Here is a 14237-nt window from a genome sequence, read left to right on the forward strand (position 1 = left end):
CACCATTTCTGATCACCACATTACCAGAAACCTAAAATCAGGATTTTTGCCATCACATAAACCAGTGTTGCAAATTGTGGGTTAGAAGGAAGAAAATTCGGATACATATTATTTTGAGAGGGACAAATTGATACAGGTTCCTTGGTGCTGTGGTAAAATACAGCACCAGAAACAGCAACATCTCAGTTCTGGAGGTCCCTGTGACAGAGTGCTAGGTATGAAAGCCTGATGGCATGGCTACACTTGCAGATGTAGACTACTCTGGGTACGTCTACACTATCCTCAGGATCAGCAGGTAGTGATCGATCTATCGGGGACTGATTTATCACGTGCAGTGTAGATGCGATAAATCGATCCCCAGTCACTCTCCCATTGACTGCTGAACTCCAGCTTGGCAAGAGGCGGAAGCAAAGTCGACGGGGGAGCTGCGGCAATCAACCCCGTGCCATGAGGATGCGAGGTAAGTTGAACTAAGATACGCTATTCTTGTAGCTGAAGTTGCATATCTTAGGTCGATTTTCCCCCTCACCACCAGTGTAGACCAGGCCTTAGAGTTAAACCAGCCTTCAGAGAGTGCAGTAGGGAAAGCACTGCAGTCTGTCCACATTGACAGCTGCAAGCACACTGGGGTGGCCACATTTGCAGCACTTGCAGAGGCATTGGAAGTGGTGCATTATGGGCAGTTATCCCACAGAGCATCTCTTCCAATTCTGGTGCTGTGGCTTGTGGGAAGGAAGCAGAGCATTCTGGGTCCTATCCCAATGCCTCGTGATGCATCGGTTCACATCCCAGCAATCCCTCTGCTTCCGGCCACATTTGGCACCATCCTTCAACGTTTTTTGTGCTGTGCGCTCTGTCTTCCCTTTTGGTCTGCGGGAATGGAGCCCCACCAGCTGAGGCTAAGTGCTGTTCACTCAATGCCATGACCTACCCTTCCAAAAGAGCCTGCAGTGCCTCAGCCCTCAGGCATGTGGCAGCCTATCCCTGAGCAGAGCCTCTGTCAGATGGGGTTCTCCAACCCCTCCAGAGTTGCAAATTAGTCTGTGCAACAGCACTATCCAGCCAGGAATCCACACTGCAAGTCACCAGGCAACAGACTCTCTAGACTCCCAGCCTGCTGTTCTTCCTGTTCCTGGCCCAGCTTTGCCCAAGCCCTGTTCCAGCCTTGCCCATGCCCTGCTCTGACCTTGCTTCAGGCCTGCATCTGACTCCAAGACCCATGGACTCTGATCATCCAGTTTTGATCTTTGGCCTGCATCTGGACTTTGGCTATGGTACTAATTTGGTTTATTTGTGGACTCTGACCACCTGGCTTCGACTTCCTCTCCAACCACCAGGCCTGACTGCTTGGAACCAGCACCTGACAGTTTGCACAGACTCCACTGTACCAGCTCCTGCCAGGCTTGATTGAGCACCTGGGTGCTGCAGTCCCAGGGACAGTCTCCCTACTCCAGAGCCTCCAGAATCAAATTGCCCAGCTGCAGTTAGAGAACGTCTCTCTTTGAGTGCAGGTCCAGACATCTCCAGGATCCTTGGTGGCAGCCCTGGAGCATGGTTTGAAAATCTCATTGCTAGAGTGGTTTGATGACGATCACCACAAGTTTCGAGGGTTCGTTAACCAATGCCGCTTGCTGTTGCTGATGCGGCCATCCGTGCACCCAGATGATCAGGCAAAGATGGGACCTTTCAACTCAAGGTTCAAATCCCGCTACCATCTGAAACTCATGTATTTGATCATGAAATTACATGGTGGCCTCAGTATACTACCTAGTTTGTGATGCCAGTCTCTATAGAGAAGCCAAGGAGTGAATGGGTGTTTTGGCTGGGGACTAGTCTTTTCTCTTTCCAGGGAAGTGGATCTTAGCCTCCTTCTACTGTATACACAGGTAACCCCTGAGAGTCAGAGTCGCAACCTGAGAGAAATACCTGCACTAGCAGGTTGCTGCTGTCTTTGTACAATGTAGTATTAGAGTTGTGTGCAATTTTGTTGCCCTCTGCTTATGTCCTAATTCAGTGGCCACAGGAAGATCCTTTTTACCAACCATCCAAAAGGAAATCCCCGTTTCCACACTACCTGGCAAATCAGGGCAGTTTTCAGTTATCACTAGGGAATCAACATAAAGACTTCAAAACAGGCTAGCCAAAGGCAGAAGCGTCAAGTATCAGAGGGGTAGCCGTGTTAGTCTGGATCTGTAAAAGCAGCAGAGAATCCTGTGGCACCTTATAGTCTGTTAGTCTATAAGGTGCCACAGGATTCTCTGCTGCTTCTTAAGGCAGAAGCGATCCTCATCAGCTGTCATGTTGTGTTTTATCAGAAGCAAGCTTTCCAAACAGATCCCCTCTGCTGCCTACATGTGCCCTAGCACAGGCGGAGCCCTGCCAACCACATCTGCAGGTTCCCTCTCCAGCTCTGGGCTTGTGCCACACCCAAAGGAAGTTGTATTTCACTTGCACTGATTGACTCGGGGGTGTCTGGCAAATTTAGAGACTTGGCCTTTACTTGAGTCAGCCAGTTGCCCATCCAGAGGAAGTTTGTGCCTGATCAGGCAGAGACCACTCACAGCCGTATGCTGACCTCCCATGACAGTTTCCTATGAGAAAGCCCCTTCCCAGGTCGGAAATTATGCAATCCTACCTGATCCTTTTGCTGCACTTTCAGATAAGATTGGACCTCCCCTGGCTCGCCCTCCACAATCCAAACATATCGTGGGTGGTGTGGGAGGTATGGTTCAACTCTGGGTTTTGATGGGTGCACTGCCTAGGAAGACCCAGTGGGGAGATGATGGAACCCCGCCCCTGGAAAGGCATCCTCCCTCCTCGGTACTACCTCAGCTTCAGACAATACTAGTCCATCAATTCCAGCCAAGTATAGTGATCTTACAGATGTCTTTGATAAAAGGAAGGCCAATGTCCTACCCCCACACCAACTTATAACTGCCCTGCAGATCTCCAGCCATGGGCAAAGGTCCCCTTTGGGCACATTTACCTGTTATTGGAATCTGGGCTCAAGACCCTGTGGGATTACCTGGATGAAAATCTGGCTAAGAACTTCATCCAGCCCTCCTAATCCCCTACAGGAGCCCTCATCTTGTGTGTTAAACAGAAAGATGGGACAGTGTTCCTTTGTGTTGATTATCATGCCCTGAATAATACTACCATCAGGAACAAGTATCCTCTTCCACTGATCAATGAGCTCCTAGAACAGGTTGGCATAGCAAAGGTCTTCACCAAGCTTGACCTGCAGGATGTACAACTTGGTCTACATCTGGGAAGGTGACAAGTGGAAGACAGCCTTCTGCTTCTGTACCACACGTGGCCACTACGAGTGCCTGGTTATGCCCTTCGGCTTCTCTGACTCCCCAACCACATTTCAGTGCTTGGGGAATGTTATCTTCATTGTGCTTCTGACATTCCTCATGATAATTCTTTATCACATATCACAGGCTCAGATTGTAAAGCATCCAGGACCTTGCATATTTTGGACATAGCTTGAAAATCATAAGATCTTTGGCCTTTGGTCTGTGGAGATCAAGGCTCTACCTCCTGTATGACAAGGGTCAGCTACAGTATGAGAGCTCCTCTGTTCAAAACTTGTCACACTATAGACTGCAAAGCATTCCCTGGTGGACGATTGAGACTAAGGGTCATCTCTAGTATGACAAGAATTTGATCCAGTAGGACAACATCTTTGCTTAAAACAGGTCACTTTTACCGTAGTGTTTTTGTTATTTCCTCTAAACCATGAGGAAATTAAGGTTTTTCAGGATACAGAATAATTCTTATGTCCTTTGACATTTTCTAAGACTTGGTCTTTTCATCACAATTAAAAAAGACCACCCCCACAAATCTGCCTAAAATTTGATGTGAATAAAAAATGCAGTACAAGCAAGGAGCAAAAGGAGGAGTCATCGCTGAAGTGGCTGTAGATAACCAAGACATCCCTCAAATAGATATAGGACAAGGGAATAACTAATATGAATAAATATAACACTGTTTTCACTGGAGAAGGGAGAGCACCCGAGGACATCAGTTAAAATTGGCATCTGGCAAATACAAGAACATTGTTTGGTTTTGGATCCTTTCAAAAGCTCAGCCTTTGTGAAAGGCAATAAAGACAGACTCTGGATTTGTACAGTGGTGTAAAGGTTTTATCAGCATGGCTGCGGCATGCTGGGGCATCGGTAATGCATGGTGAAGTCATGAGTAAGTTATGCAGATCCCAAATGAATGCTCATAAAGCCTTTATATCATCCTGTCATGTATTCTGTAGATACACACGTCACAGTAAAACTATTTTACAAATGTTTTGGAACAGTAGGTCTCAGACTGTGAACTGCAAAGCATTCACTCATGACAGATGACTCATGGGTTGCTGGTGGGTAGATGGTGTTGCCTCTACCTTCTCATTTCCAGCCACTTCTAAAATTATATATTCCTCCTGTGTATAGAAACGCACACACATCACTAGGCAGATAGATGGTTACACTATAAGGAGGGTATCATTGAATGAGTATATTGATGTTGCATGGGCACTTGGGGGGTAAATTGTTATAGCAAGTGCATCTTTGGAGGATGTTGTGATAACAAGGGCATAGGTGGGCAGAATATATCTGTACTAAAGAGGACATCATTATGGAATTATGTTGCTATAGTGTGTGCATCTCTGGGAGCCATACTGCTATAATGAAGACCTAAATGGGGGAGCACTGTATTGCAACTGTAGGATGAGGGCAGATTTTGGTGCAATATACTGCACTAACATGGGTTATACTGGGTGGATGTTCCTATTGTAATGTAATTGGAGCACTAAGAATTTTAAGCCTGGATCAATATATATAAACATTAAATGTTTCCCATTCTTTATTGTTTTGTTACAGTTGCTGTGTCCTGCTCTGGATTATATGAGGAAAACCCTTCTTTACTGAGTCCCCATCCCAGACTGTCTCCAGGCAAAAATGTGATGATGTCATCTGATCAGTCTTCCAGTCCAGGTACTACAACTCCAGTCCCTTTAGTCCTTCCTATCTCTTAAGCAGGATCCACACCACACAGAGGAGATCAGCTTCCCTCCTTGATAATCAGAAGCCTCCTGTCTCTATGTGTGTGTCTGGTTACTAGAAAGCCAAGCTGCTGGCTTTCACAGGATGACAGAATGGACTCAGACAAGCTAGTGTAGCCGTAAGGTACTGTCTCCATTTCTGGAAAAAAAAATAAAAAAAAGCCTAGAACAAAAAAAACTCTTCTCCATCAACACACTATGAAAACAATCAGTGTAGAATATGTCGAGTCCCTGAAGCAAATGTTAATTAATGGATCTGTTTCCTCAGCAAATAGAATTTCCTTTGAAAATAACTTCACTCTGTATTACTGCCAGGGAGTTTATTTTCTTTCTCCACCTGTCTGGAAAAACCCAATAGACCTGAGCAAGTAGCTGCAAGGAAGGTAGGATGAACAGGGCTTCCTGTGGTACCAGGAGTAGTTGAATGAGTGCCCAGATTTGTGAAGGGCTGAGAGAATGAGCCAAGCACTGCTAGAAAGGTAGATAACTGTACAAAGCTGTGGTACCCACAAGGCTTCTGGAACTCTATCCTTTCTTGTCTGCACTCTCAGCATAATTCTGCTTCAGGAAAGAGCAAAGGGAGAAGGCTATTACATGAGGCAATTCCTGATAAGGGACCCTTTCAGTTAGAGCAGGATAAGTATATTGTTACCAGAGAAGTTATCCTCTTATGCAATCGTGCAAGTGTCCTGTAGGGCCAGCTAGGAGTTGGCCTCCTGCAGTGAGAACATACTTGTGGCCAGGGCCGGCTTTAGGAAGTGTGGGGCCCAATTCGAACAGTTTCGACAGGGCCCCAGCAGGGATGACTTAAAAAAAATAAAAATAAAATAAACACATGTAAAAAACCACGTGGGGCTTGTACTCACCGGGCGGTGCTCCGAGTCTTCGGCAGCACTTCGGCAGCGGGTCCTTCCAGGAGCAGCGCCAGGGTTTTTGGCGCCCTAGGCAGGGGTCCTTCTGGGCTCCCGGTCGTTGGTGGCAATTCTGCGGCGGGGGGGTCCTTCCGCGCTCCCAGTCTTCGGAGCACTTCAGCGGCGGGTCCCAGAGCGAGTGAAGGACCCACCACAGAATTGCTGACGATGACCCAGAGCACGGAAGGACCCCCCGCCGCCGAATTGCCAGCGAGGGCGGCAAAATGCTGCCTTCCCAAATCCTGGTCCCTAGGCGACCGCCTAGGTACCTAAATGGAAGCGCCAGCCCTGGGTCCTTCACTCGCTCCAGGTCTTCAGTGGCACTGAAGGACCTACCGCCGAAGTGCCACCGAAGACCCAGAGCGCAGAAGGACCCTCCACCGCCGAATTGCCTCCAAGAGCGGCAAAATGCCTCCCTCCCAAATCCTGGTCCCTAGGCGACCGCCTAGGTACCTAAATGGAAGCGCCAGCCCTGGGTCCTTCACTCGCTCCAGGTCTTCAGTGGCACTGAAGGACCTACCGCCGAAGTGCCACCGAAGACCCAGAGCAAGCGAAGGACCCACCGCCAAAATACCGCTGAAGACCCGGAGCACCGGCAGGTAAGTAAAAATTAAAAAGGCACCTCTAGCCAGGGAAGGGATTCTTACTGGGCGTGGGGCTCTCTTAGGCACGGGGCCCAATTTGGGGGAATTGGTGGAATAGACCTAAAGCCAGCCCTGCTCGTAGCACTACCCTGTCAATGTCACCCAGGAATCTTACAATGTGGAATTCCTCTCTGAAGTGGTATGTCGGTGCTTGCTGGAATCCTATGGAGTACATGTCTTCATAGCAGTTCCATGGCAACTGAAATTTCCTCTTGTGGTGATTGGGGCAATTTTTCAATATTTCTACTTCTATTTTAGATTGTTTCCCTTCATTCTTTTTGCATGTATTCCTTGTGCATTCAGCAGTTTTTGAAACCGTTCGAGGATATGAAATGCCTAGAAGAAGGTGAACAATTAGCTGTCATTACCTCCCCATTGTAATAAAACCCAATGTCCTGGAAAGCAAGTGGGAGGAGGAGAGTGAAGAGGCACTTTTATCATGAAATCCCTCACAGAGGATGAACAATATTTGGCAGTGAGGGAGAAAACTGGACTTGTTCAACCTTAAAAGGAACCATGTTTTTATTTCAATAGCATTACAATAATTCCTCTTTAGTTTATGCTCCCTCCTTTCCCACCCCGCAGTTTCTAAGACATACACAGAAATATTTCATGAGTGCATCCTTTCAACAAAATTTGCATCCAGCTGGTCATCCACCAAAAAGAGTTCTCCTATTGATTTGAATTGGGTGTGTCATAATAAAACACTCATTAACTGTACATATCAAGAAGGGCTCTTTTTTTTTTTTCCAAATCAGTAAATTTACTCCCATCTTGCATAACTCATTTGTCATATGAATTTCTTTCAAGGAAGACAGTTTGCTTACTTCACCTGAACATGAATTCCCATAACAGATAGTGGGATATGGTTAGCATATATAAACAAACAAAGCTGCCAAATACTATAAATTAATCAAGTTACCTCTTTTATTGGCTGAGAAGGAAAAAAGAGAGATTGTTATTTCTATGTTGAATCCTTGGGAGTTGCACAGATACTACAGAGATGGAGCCATGTAAGCACCTGGATAGATGTTTGATTGATTGATTGTCTGGCAAGCAATGTTCATACTTCATATTATCGCTTTGCATGCTTCACCAACCTACCTGCAGAATTGGTGTAGTCAGGGAGGCAGGAATATGCTATGTAATCATAGAATCATGAAAATGTAGGGCTAGAAGGGACCTTCCCTTGATTCAATGGGACGAGGACTGCCCTTAGTCCCCAAGAAGAAAATGAGCCTTTGACAAGTTGGGAGAAAACCAGTTCATAAAATGCAAGTCCTAAGCTTGTGAAATGTTCCCCTTAATATTTAACACACAAAGTTCAAAATTTATAATCCCCAGGTGCAGGGCTCTGGCTCCCCATCCCCTGGTCTCTGGAGAAAGAAGACTCACATAGATGAAATAGTCCCTGCTCTTGTCCCAGAAATGGTTCCCCAAATCGCATCCCAACCTTAAGGTACTAGCCAAAGAGTTGCATCCCAGCCTCCACTGTCATGTGCCACCTGAGGAGCAGATGCACATTTAACCTGGGACAGATATTCCTTAATACTCAGACTATTTGATGTGCACCCGACACGTCCTTGCTCTGTAAATGGCCCTAGCCATCCTCTTCTAGTTGCTGACCGTTTCCCTTCATGCCACAGGTGAGATTGCCCCTTTCCCAATAAGCCCTTCATGTCTCCTTCCAGATATCAACCACTCCCAGTTTCTCATTCTGTTGTAAAGCTTGTTACTCCTCCCCCAAACATCAGAACCCTCACAACCTAGAGGTGATGGCACAGGGGCTTTGTACAGCTGGAGCAAGTGGGGAAATCATCTGCTTGTCACTGTGAAAGTAGTTGTTGTAGTTACTGTATTAGTGGAGCAGTTTGGTATGTGGCTGTATATTAAGGGGTTAAAAATACATTGCTCTAATATCTGTAACTACAAGTTCAAGACTTGGTATTTTGAAATGCAATATTTTTCCACAAATATTTATTTTTAAATAAAATTTCTGGAAAATTGTTTGGCATTTTTACTACTCAGACTTCAGTTTGTTATCTCTGATGTTTGACTGTAGCACTGCAGACATAGTGATTGTGTTTTCTGGCCCTGATTGGGTGTTTGGGTGCTACCAGATATAAATATTTACTTATAATAACAATAGGGACACATTATAAATTCCCTCACTCATGCAGGTGAGCAGTCATTGGCATGAACAGTCCTTCTGACTTCAATGAGTGTTCTCATATGAGCAAACTGCTCACCAGTCTGGGTGAATAAGAGGTTCACAACCTGGCCAGAACCACTAGGACAAAGAACTACATATTTATGTTCTGTGCTTTTCCTGAATTTACCTACTGTGATAATTATATATTTTTAAAGTAATTACAAATTACTTGTTAAACTACAAATACTTCTCTACTCTAGATATTATAGGGAGAGACCCAGCCCCGAACATTGGTGGAGCCAGGTCCCCTGAGCTCTGAATTTGCTGGAGCCCAGGCACTACGGGCCCATATAACTCGCTGACTCTGGGAGCACACAGTTCAGGTGGAGACGTCCCTTAGGAATGAATTTTGTCAAAGGGGAACTCAATATTCTAGTAAAGAGGATAGGAAAGAAGTTGGTAAAGTACAGGTAAGAACTAGTGAGGAATAATCAAACAAAATGGAGTCCCATTTAAACAGAACACTTAAAGGCAAGCAACTTAATATTGACCAAATGTACCAGTGCTTATATATAAATGCTAGAAGTCTTAATACTAAGATGGATGAATGGGTGAACTGGCATTAAATGAGGATTTTGATATAATAGGCATCACAGAAACTTGGAGAGGTAAGGATAATCAATGGAACATGGTAATACACGGTATAAAATATATAAGAATGACCAAGTAGGTCACAGAGAAGGAGGAGTGGCATTAAAGGAAGCATAGAGACAAGTAATATAAAAATCTTACATGAAACAAACTGTACTATAGAATCTCTATAGCTAGAAATTCCATACTTGAATAATATGAGTAAAGCCATAGGAATATACTACCAACCACCTGACCAGGATGGTGACAGAGACTGTGAAAAGCTCAGGGAGATTAGAGAGGCTACAAAAGCAGAGAGCACAATAATAATGGCTAAGGCTACGTTTTAGTCATGGGTATTTTTAGCAAAAGTCATGGACAGGTAATGGGCAGTAAGCAAAAATTCTCAGCGTGTGACCTGTCCATGACTTGTACTATATACCCCTGACTAAAACTTGGGTGCTCTGGGGCGAGGGCGGTCAGGGGGTAAGCACCACCCACAGCCCTCACCCCCTCCCGCACCCCAACCCCCAGCCTCAGCCCTGAGCCCCCTCCCACACCCAAACTCCTGCTGCTGCTGGGTGGGAGGGGCACGGTGGCCTGAGACTGCCCCAGAAGCAGATGGTGTGGCTGGCCCGGGGGCTGCCCAAGCTGCTCAGGTGGCCTCTGGGCCAGCTGCACCAGCTACTGCAGAAATCAGAGGTCCCAGAAAATCAAGGAATTTGTGACTTCCATGACAGACTAACAGCCTTAATAATGGGGGATTTCAACTAGCCTCATAGTGACTGGGTAAATGTCACCTCAGGTGTGATGCAGAGATAAAATTTCTAGACACCATAAATAACTGCTTCTTGGAGTAGCTAGTCCTGGAACCCAGAAGGGGAGAGGCAATTCTTGATTTAGTCCTAAATTAGACCATAATGTATTTAAATATAACATTATTATACAGAGAAAATGCCAAAGAAACCCACCACAGTAGCATTTAACTTTAAAAAGAGGAACTATACAAGAATTAGAACTCTTGTCAGACGGAAATTAAGATGAGCTGTTACAAGGTGTCATAAACAGATAGCTAAGGGTTAATGTCTCTTTCACCTGTAAAGGGTTAACAAACAGTGACCTGCAACACCTGACCAGAGGACCAATCAGGAAACAAGATACTTTCACATCTTGGTGGAGGGAAGCCTTTGTTTGTGGTTTTTGGGTTTTGCTTTGTTCTCTCTGGGTCCTGAAAGGGACTAGACGTGCAACCAGGTTTCTTGCCAATCTCTCTGCTACAGTCTCTTATATATTCAGAATAGTGAGTATTAAGTAGAAAGGCGGTTATAGTCTTTTAAATTGTTTTTCTGTATTTGCAAATGTGTAGTTTGCTGGAAGTATTTTTAAATTGTATTTTTGCTGGGGGGAGGCTTTTCTCACTGGTGTCTATAAGCTGAAAGACCCTGTAATATTACATCTTGTATTTACAGAGATTTCTTATTTTTTCTTTCTTTTATTAAAAACTTCCTTTTAAATACCTAACTGATTTTTTTTCCTCTGGTTCATGCTAAGGTATTGAGTCTGTACTCACCAAGGACTTGGTGGGGGAGAGAGAAGAAGGATAGAGGTGGAAGCCTCTGTTTTAAGATTCAAGGAGTTTGAATCACAGTATCTTCCAGGGTAACCCAGGGAGGGAAAGCCTAGGAGAGGCACTGGTGAGGGAAACAGTTTACTTTCCTTGTGTTAGGATCCAGGGGGTCTGGATCTTGGGGGTCCCCAGGGAAGGTTTTGGGGAGACCAGAGTTTATCAGGTACTCAGAGTCCTGATTGGTGGCAGCGTATCAGATCTAAGCTGGTAATTAAGCTTAGAGGAATGCATGCTAGTACCTCATTTTTTTGGACTCTAAGGTTCAGATTGGGGAAGGAATACTATGACACAAATGTTAAATGCTTGCAAGCAGCATGGGGATTATTTAAAAACACCATGATAGAGGATAAATATATATCCCAAATCAGAAAAGACAAGAAAAGGATCAAAACAGTCCACCATAGCTAAACAACAAGGTCGTTGAGGCTGTTAGAGGCAAAAAGTAAGCCTTTAAAATTTGGAAGTCTTATCCTAATGAGGATAATAGGAAGGTGCACAAACTCTGGCAGGAAAAGTGTAAGACTAAAAGGCAGACCAAGAAAAAACTGGAGAAGAAACTTTCTAAAGTTGCAAAAACTAACCATAAGAATTTTTTAAAGTACACTGGAAGCAGGAAGCCTGCCAAACTGGCAGTGGGTGACTAGATGACCAAGGTGTTACAGGAACACTCAAGGAAAACAAGGCCATAGCAGAGAAGCTAAATGAATTCTCTGCATTGGTCTTTGCTGCAGAGGATATGGGGGAGACAGCCACAACAGAGCTATCCTTTTTGGGAGACAAGTCTGAAGTTCTACCCCACACTGATATGCTAATAGAAGAGGTTTTAGAACAAATTGATAAATTAAACAATAATAAGTCACCAGGGCTAGATGATATTGACTCAAGAGTTCTGAAGGATCTCAGATGTGAAATTGCAGAACTAACTGTAATATGTAAACGCTCACTGAAAGAATACTCTTTACCAGATGACTGGAAGGCAGCTAATATAATGCCAATTTTTAAAAAGGGTTCCTGAGGTGATCCGGGCAATTAAAGGCCAGTGAGTCTGACTTCAGTACTGGGCACATTGGTAGAAACTATAGTAAAGAACAGAATTATCAGACAGAAAGATAAACACAATTTGTTGGGGAAGAGTCAACACTGGTTGAGTAAAGGAAAGTCATACCTCACTAATCTATTTTAATTCTTTGAGGCTGTCAACAAGCATATGGATAAGGGTGATCTGGTCAGTATAATGTGTTTTGATTTTCGGAAAGCTTTTGACAATGTTCCTCATCAAAGGCTCTTAAGGAAACTAAGGAGTTGTGGGATAATAGGGAAGGTCTCATGGATCAGTAATGGGTAAAAAATAGGAAACAAAGGATAAATGGTCAATTTTCACAATGGGGAGAGATACACAGCAGGGTTCAGTAAAGATCTGTACTGGGACCTGTGCTGTTCAAGATGTTCATTAATAATCTGGAAAAAGGAGGGAATAGTAGGGTGACCAGACAGCAAGTGTGAAAAATCAGGACAGGAGGTAAGGGGCAATACGTGCCTATATAAGAAAAAGCCCTGAATATCAGGACTATCCTTATAAAATCAGGACATCTGGTCACCCTAGTGAATAATGAAGTGGCAAAGTTTGCAGATTATACAGTTATTCAAGATAGTTCAGTCTAAAGCTGACTGTGAAGCATTACAGGGGGATCTCAGGGCGACTGAGTGACAAAATGGCAGATGAAATTGAACATTGATCAATGCGAAGTGATGCACATTGGAAGAAATAATCCCAACTATACATATATAATGATGGGTTCTAAATTAGCTGTTAACACTGAAGAAAGAGATCTTGAAGTCACTGTGAATAGTTCTGTGAAAACTTTAGTTCAATGTGATCAAAAAGTCTAACAGTGTGTTAGGAACTATTAGGAAAGGGTTAGAAAATAAGATCATAATGTCACCATATAAATCCCTGGTGCACCCATACCTTGTGTCCGGTTCTTATTACCCCATCTCAAAAAGGGTATAGTGGAACTGGAAAAGGTTTAGAGAAGGGCAACAAAGCTGATCAAGGGCATAGATGGCCTCCATATGAGGAGATGCTAGAAAGACTAGAGCTGGTCAGCTTAGAAAAGAGACAAATAAAAGAAGGGATATGATACAGGGCTATAAAAGTGTGAATTGTGTGCATAAAGTGAATGGAGAAGTGTTACTCACCCTTTCCCATGATACAAAAAACAGGGGTCACTCGATAAAATTAATAGGCTGCAGGTTTAATACAAACAAAAGGAAGTACTTTTTCACACAAAACACAGTTAACCTGTGGAACTCATTGCCATGGGATGTGGTGATGGCCAAAAGTATAACTGACTTCAAAAAAGAACTTGATAAGTTTATGAAGGATAGGCCCATCAGTGGATATTAGTTAAAACAGTCAGGGATGCAACCCCATGCTCTGCGCAACTTTAAACCTCTGACTGTCAGAAGCTGGGAGGAGAAGATAGGGGTGAATCACTCCAGCTTCCCTTTTCTGTACACTCTCCCTGTAGCTCTGGTACTAGCCACTATTGGAGACAAGATACTGGGCTAGATGGACCATTGATCTGGCCCTGTATGGCAGTTCTTACGTTGTCAGTCATGTAAATTCTCACAGGAAAATCTTAGTATGTATGGATATGGCTGGAAATCTAAACCAACAAAAATAGTTAGCAGAATCTCACTTAATCACTTAAGGTACCAAACCAACTTGAATTCTACCCTGCTTTTTGTTGCCCACCCTTCACATACGGTCCCCAATTTTAATTCTCTCCCTAGGGACTGGTTCCTATTGTCCTCCCTTCCTAGGGCTGGGTCTCTCATTGGGAAGTAAAGAATAGGGTGTTATTCACATTTGTAAGGCCTGAACATCACCCAGACACAAATGCTTAGTCTTTTAGGCCCAGATCTTCAAAGGGATTTAGGCACCTAACTCCCATTGACTTAAACGGGCGTTAGGAGCCTAAATAACTTTGAGGATCTGGGACTTACTATGTATATATACAGCCCCTGAGGCCTCTAGATGCTATAATAATAATTACCACCTGAATGAATATCAGCCTGCAATACTTGTTCATCTCACTGTTCATATGTGTGAGTGAGAGCTTTATGCCAGGAGCTTGTATCAGATTGATAAGGAAGCAGTGAATTAGTTCTTTGCTGGTTTATAATATGCTGATTATGAAAAATAACTTGA

General features: G+C 44.1%; 1 protein-coding gene across 1 annotated transcript in view; it reads left to right on the forward strand.

Moving 5' to 3' along the window:
- LTK (leukocyte receptor tyrosine kinase) overlaps positions 1–14237 on the forward strand; it is a 172384-nt gene that overhangs the window by 61210 nt on the left and 96937 nt on the right. The window contains exon 2 of the mRNA XM_032793883.2: positions 4878–4991. Within this exon, the coding sequence (XP_032649774.1) occupies positions 4878–4991 (114 nt within the window). The remainder of the gene's footprint in view (positions 1–4877; positions 4992–14237) is intronic.

This window comes from Chelonoidis abingdonii, chromosome 4, assembly GCF_003597395.2.
Source record: "Chelonoidis abingdonii isolate Lonesome George chromosome 4, CheloAbing_2.0, whole genome shotgun sequence".
Classification (NCBI taxonomy): domain Eukaryota; kingdom Metazoa; phylum Chordata; order Testudines; family Testudinidae; genus Chelonoidis; species Chelonoidis abingdonii.